At 38.2% G+C, this 7,034-nt stretch overlaps 1 protein-coding gene across 1 annotated transcript in view; it reads right to left on the reverse strand.

Annotated features, from left to right (window-relative positions):
* Positions 1-5,353, reverse strand: part of M1AP (meiosis 1 associated protein) — a 55,901-nt gene extending 50,548 nt beyond the window's left edge. The window contains exons 1-2 of the mRNA XM_081156616.1: positions 5,326-5,353; positions 1,117-1,408 (exon numbers count right to left, since the gene is read on the reverse strand). Of these exons, the coding sequence (XP_081012742.1) occupies positions 1,117-1,356 (240 nt within the window). The 5' untranslated portion in view covers positions 1,357-1,408; positions 5,326-5,353. The remainder of the gene's footprint in view (positions 1-1,116; positions 1,409-5,325) is intronic.
* Positions 5,354-7,034: the final 1,681 nt, after the last annotated feature.

The following is a 7,034-nucleotide window of genomic DNA, read 5'->3' on the forward strand; positions in this document are numbered from 1 at the left end:
AGCTTTCCAGATAATTATTGCCAGGTGGGGTGTGACTCTATTTGGCCTCTGAATACAACCTAGAAGGGAGGGTGCCTTGTTACTTCTGGGTGAGGGTGGAAGTTCAGTCTCTCCACATGGCCCCCACTGACACTCTGGGGATGGAGAAGATTATTTACTGTTAGGTGGGCATAAAAGTCCTGCCTTTCCACTAGTCTTTCATTGACACTGCTCTGCCTTGGAAGTAAAAAGATGCTTCACCGCTGCCCCCCACAAGGCCTCCTCTGACACCACCTCAGGAGCAGAGATAACTTGTTAATGTTGGGTAGGAGGGTGGGAGTCCAGGCTCCCACAAGAATTCCATGGACACTAGGTGGAGTAGGTCTTGTTTCCACTAGGTAGAGATAAAAGTCCTGGATCTCCAGTAGGGCTTCTCTAATTATCCCAGCAGCAAGCTGCCTCTGGAAGGGGATGCACTAGAATCTCTGAAGTCTTTCTGATCCTGTGATTCTGAACTTTGCACAGGGGAGAAAGTGGTGATTTGGATTTGTTTGAGGCGAAGGAGAGATAGTTGTCTATGTGTGAGGGAGTTTTGTAAAAGCACTGCCCCGGCCCAGCCTTTGCCTTCTGAAACCCTAGGTGGAGTTTCTCTTGAGTCATGTGTGAAACTGTAGAGAACATATTTTCAGGTTTCTGCACAATTAGGGCTGTCTGAGCAAAGAAAACTGAAGCCAGGGTTAAAGGATAAGTTTTGACTAGTCACTTGAATAGCCAGAGACGTGTGAAGAAATTTGGAGACTTATTCCCCTGTGTTTGCATTTTAAAGGGGTGTGTGTAAAAGGACTCAGTTGCTTATTTTCCAGAGGTCTGTAAATACCAAGGTTTCTCTCAGGAGTGGAGGAGGGAAAGATGTGGACTATTTAAACTCCCATATTAATAATTTTGGGGTTTCTCTTTTGCATGCAAAACTCCCTTATGAGCAGGATGTCATCTGGCTCTCTCATTGTGTTGCTTGTATTGGATATGGGAATAGGCACATCTATTGCTGTAAGTAATAATAACTGTGATATGAAGTTTCTGTTCTAGAAACTTTATATTTGCTTTCAGGATAAAGTGAAAAAATATAGATATACTCACCACAAATGGGAGGATGCACTCATGCTGATTTTGTACCATGTATAAGCTAAAAAGGGACATGCGGCTGGGGCCCATCAAGCTGCAGGCTAGAGAGAAAAAGTTCTGTAGAGCCTCACAGAGGTGGGAGCAGATGTCAGCCCAGGACGGTAAGGAGATATGCACAATGAGAAGCCTCGGAGGTTGCTGGTAAATCTGCGTAGAAGTGGAGGGCCCTTTACTAGTAGTTCGCCCATGATACATGGCAGCCAGATCAGAGGTGGAACTGCAGCAACCACCTTGATATTCTCTACACCTATAGGGAGGAAAGACAAATCACTGGTTTTTGTAAAACTGAATTATATGCTCTGTTGAAAGTCCAAAAAGAAATCACTGGGTATTAACTCAAGCTTCTCTAGGCAGGCTATCCCTTTTTTTTTCTTTTAATAAGTGTATGATACCATTTATGTGCAATGTCCAGAACAGGCAAATCCATAGAGACAGAAAGTAAGTTAATGGTTGCGAGAAGTTGAGGGAAGAGGGAAATGGAGAATGACTGCTAATGGATGAAGTGTTTCTTTTAGGGGGATGAACATTCTGGGACTATAGAGCGTAATGGATGCCCACACTTGTGAATATAGTAAAAACCACTGATTTATACACCTTAAAATGATGAATGTTTTGGAAGGCTATCTCATTTTAATAGCACCCAAAGGATCTAGATATTTGCCTGTAATGCAAGGCTGAGAATGCTTAGAGATGCAGAGAACTAATAAAAAGTTACACAAAAGTCAAACTTCAGTCCCAGAGTAAGCTATATCCTTCATAAACTTTGTTTCTTTATTAGCATTTATTGTGCCGTATAGTAATTTGTTTCTGTGACTCTCTCTCCCACTATATTGTGAGTTTCCTAAAGGTGGAGAACCTGTTTTGTCAACTTTATCAGTGCTCAGCACATTGTTTTGTTTTTTTTTTTGTACACAGTAATTCTTAAAAATGAAAATATGACCATATTTTCCCCTTCAAGACCCTTAATGACCCTTCATGACATGACCTTCAGCTTTATTGGTCAAATTCCCAGAAAAATATATCTAATACTAAATTAAAAAGATTTAAAAACCTAAAGACTATAACCACTGAAGAAACTTAATTGGAAGTCAATTATCTTCCCACAAGGTAAATGATAGTCAGAGGATTCCACTGACGTGTTCATCAAACTCTCAAAGATCAAGAATTTCAATCTCAATTTCTTTCAGAGAATAGGAGAGGGAACATTGCTCAATTTATTTTACTAGGTTTGAATAACTTTTGCTATCAAAATCAGAGTAGTATAAGAAAAAAATTATAGAATAATCTCACCCATGAACTTAGATGTAAAAATTCTAAACAAAATATAAGCATATTGACGCCCTGGCCAGTGTTCTCAGTGGTTAGAGCATTGGCCTGAGCATCGAAGGTTTGAGGGTTCTATTCCAGGTCAAGGGTACGTATCTGGGTTGTGGGTTCCTGCCTCGCCCCCAGTAGGGGTGCCTGTGGGAGGTAACCAGTTGATGTGTCTCTCACATTGATATGTCTCTCTGTCCCTCCCCCTCTCCCTCCCTCCCTCTCTCTCTGAAAAGCAATGGAAAAATATTCTCAGGTGGGGATTAACAACAACAACAACAACAACCAACAACATATATAAGCAAATCGAAAACATTGATACATAAAAAGAATTATGAAAGAAATAAAATTCATTGCTTGCAGATAATATGATTGCGTATGTAGAAAATATAAAATAATTTAGTTTTATCATTTTCTTCAAAAGGTCTTCTCACATTTTATTAAATTTTATTCTTCAAGATTTGTTATTTTTAATGTTAATTACATAACATCTTTTTAAATTTTGTTTTTAGTTTGTTGCTAATTCGTAGAAATATAATTGATTTCTGTATATTGATTTTGTACTTAACAACCTTGCTGTACTCTCTTACTAATTATGATAATTTATCTGTAGATCCTTTCAGATATATATTTTTTTACAATCATATGCTCTGTGAATAATGACATGCATAAGATACATGAACAAAGTCAGATCCTAACAGCAAAAAGACTATTCATAACAGTCTTGCTCACAATTACCGCAAACTGCAAACAGCACATACACTAATCAACACTAGAATGGATAAATTATGGTATATTTACACATACAGCAATAAAAATTAGTGAACTAGAGTTACATGCAACAACATGGAGTGACTCTAAGAAACAATATTGAATAACAGAAGCGAGACACAAAAAATACAGATAGTATGACCATCTACATAAATTTTGAAAATAAGTAAAATAATTACATTGTTTAAACATGTGCACATAATGGTAAAACTGTTTTTAAAAAGCAAGGAAATAATTGTCACCAAAATTAGGGTATTGATTTTCTCTAGAAAGGAAGGAAGGTATTATGATTAGAAGGGACCAAAGGGGAGATTATTGATTTCAGAGAGAGGAAGGAAGAGGGAGAGAGGAGAAACATCAATGATGAGAGTCATTGATTGGCTCCCTCCTGCACGCCGCCTGCTGGGGATTGAGCCTGAAACCTGGCCATGTGCCCTGGCCAGGAATGGAACCTGAATCTCCAGGATCACAGGTCTATGCTCAACTGCTGAGCCACGCTGGCCAGGCAGCATTCTATTTTTTGACCTTTACGGTGGTTACATGGGTGTTCACTTTTAATTTTTAAACTATGTTCATGTTTTATTAAATATAAAAATATTTCAAAAAGAACATTAGGACAAACATTAAAAATATTTCAAAATATAAAATTATGTCCCAAATTCTGGGAACTAAAATTATTTTATAAAATTGTTTTATAGCTAAAGAATGCAGGGAAGATAAAAGCTTTTTTGAATTCCTCTGGGTCCAAGAGAAATATATTTATGATAATTTTCAGACACACTTTGGAATTTAAGATCTTTAAAAATGATCTAAGAGTGCATAAATAGATGTGTTCCTCAAAATGAACCTGTGAAGTTATTCCCTTTCAAACTTTTCTTTTTGGATAGTGGAAATCAGCATTTGTTCATTCAGTAATTTTTTACTGAGCTCCACTTACGTGTTGGGCAAAATGAACAAATAAAAGAATGAATATGCTAATCTGTTGAAAGCAATCTTGAACCAGAAATCCAAGTCAATGACTAAAATATTTGCCAAGAAAGCACATATCATAAGTATCTTTTAACTATACTTTCATTTAAAGTTAATGTATGGGACCAATGTAATGCTGAACTTGAGGCTGACAGACAGGTTCACATAGACAAACAGGCACCCAGACAGAGGCCGTATTTAATGTAGAACAAGCTTCTATTCCCCCTTGCCCATCTTTCCTCACATCTGAGAATCTTGCTGCTTTAGAGTATAGGCAGTTCTGACTCTTCATGGTTCCAACATATATACAAATCTCAAATCAAATATAGTTTAGTTAAATAAGACCAGTATCCATCAATACTTCAAATTTCAGTTACTGTAATTAAAACCACAATGAGGTATCACTTCACACCTGTAAGAATGGCTACCATCAACAAGTCAACAAATGACTTGTGTTGGTGAGGGTGTGGAGAAAGGGGAGAGCCCTGGTACACTGCTGGTGGGAATGCAGCCTGGTGCAACCACTATGGAAAACAGTATGGAGGTTCCTCAAAAAATTAAAAATGGAGCTGCCTTTCGACCCAGTGATTCCACTCCTAGGAATGTATCCTAAGAGTCCTGAAACACTAATCAGAAAGAATATATGCACCCCTATGTTCATAGCAGCACAGTTTAAAATAGTCAAGATCTGGAAACAGCCCAAGTGCCCATCAGTAGATGAGTGGATAAAAAAGCTGTGGGACAGTATGGAAGGACCTGGAGAAAATTATGCTAAGTGAAATAAGCCAGGCAGAGAAAGACAAACATCATGATTTCGCTTATATGTGGAATCTAAAGAACTTAATAAACTGATGAACAGAATAGATTCAATGACATGGAAGCATAGATAAGACTGACGAATGTCAGAGGGATGAAGGAGGGCAGGTGGGTGGAGGGGGAGAGTAACCAAAGAATTTATATGCATATATGCACAACCCCAGGACACGGACAATAGTGGGGAGAGGGACTGGGGAGGGAGAAGGGACGGGGTGGAACAGATCATTGGGGAGAAAAAGGGACATCTGTAATATTTTAAATAAAAAAAAAAATTCAAAAAAAAAATTCAGTTACCGTAGAATACTGTGAGCAATCACCCAAAGTACAAATCACAGCTGACTCTTCAAACCACAAATCACTACATAAATAACAGATACACATCATGATCAGTGATCAATTATGTCATTTCTTTCAAAGTTTGTCAGGGACTGGTCTTATTCATTTAAGTACAGCGAGCAAAACATATAGTTATTTTACCTCCTTGTCGCCTAGTGATAAATCCACACGACACTTTACAGAATAGATAGCTCAAAGAGGGAATTGGCCAACAAGGATAAAAGAGTAGCAAAGGAATGGCAAGTGATATAATACTGAAAGTTGAGTCAAACGGAAATGGGATTATAGAAGAAAGAGCTGACTGAGAATATTGAGAATGACATTTGATGACTATGTAAACAGCCAAAGGAACTTAGTGAGGATGAACTTATCAACAAAAAGTGGTTCTGACAAAAAGATGTCCCACACAAAATGCCACTGCAAAAAACTTCATATTAGAGGAACTCTTGGAGATACTTTACAAAATTAAACCACAAAGGAAAAAGTGTTGGAAGCTGATCCAAACTTAGGAGTATAACAATTTACTAAGGCATAGAACAGATGCTCGCTCTCTCCTAAGTTATGCCTTGAGAAGAAGACAAGCACAAGCACTATTATCAAACTACTATTGATAATTTTTACAAAGAAATAAAACACTTCAATTCTCAATGTTCCTAATGTTTTAAATTACAGTGTGCTAAATACATGCAAGTTTTATTATTTTTTTCATTTCCCTGTATACTTATAACTGACCGTTAAGAGAGTTTTAAACACTTGACAACAATTTTGAGAGGTCTTGGAACAAATATAATTTTTCCCATTGATTATTAAGATCACTTTGAACGGTTTTGGCTTGCGTAATCATTTTTAGATCCCACACTGTGTGCAATTCCAAGGCTGTACTTTAAATGAGGTAAGAGACAGCTCTCTTCCCTATATCCTCAAGCATAATCAATTAGTGCTCTGATGGGTCTGGGCATAGTACTAAGCAGCATCTGACTATATCTGACCCTATCCTATACACTCCCGTTTTGCCAAGAACACTCACTTAACTGGTGTCCCCCTGCAAACTGGTTAAACCTGGAACTGGGCCTTGAACCACCAAAAGCCATCAGGTTACTCCCTTACTAAAAACCCTTCAGTGGTTTGCAATTACCCTTGGGACAAAATCCAAAATCCTTACTCTGGCTCCGAAATTCTGTGTGTGTCTCCTTTTCAACTCTCCATCCTCACGCTATGCTATCCCTTGCCCAGCCCCCTTCCACCCCACCCCACCCCTGGAACCCCTTTCAAGTCCACAAATTGTGGGCCTCTCACTGTGATTCCCACCGTCGTGTTCTTTTCTGAGCGTTCCCTTCCTTAATCCTACTCATCCTTTAGGTAACAGACTTCAGGTCTTAATAGCTTAGGGCCCCTTACCTGCCCTCATAAAAGCGCCTAGACCATGCTTTTATAGCTTTTGGGGCAATTTATGTGTGATAAATCATCCCATGGTTCTCCCTCCCGCAGCGCTAAACGCTGAATTAAACATTTCGTGGATCCTGAGCACTTTTGTCTTCTCGGATCCTCTTTTCATTAAAAAAAAAAAAAAAAAAAAAATTAATAGATTTTCTCGGGCTCAAAAAATTTCATTTTTTCTGACGTAAAAAAAAAATCAAAACATTTTCTTTGATTCTTTCATGTTTTCC

The sequence above is a fragment of the Miniopterus schreibersii genome (assembly GCF_964146895.1).
Source record: "Miniopterus schreibersii genome assembly, chromosome: 13".
Classification (NCBI taxonomy): domain Eukaryota; kingdom Metazoa; phylum Chordata; class Mammalia; order Chiroptera; family Miniopteridae; genus Miniopterus; species Miniopterus schreibersii.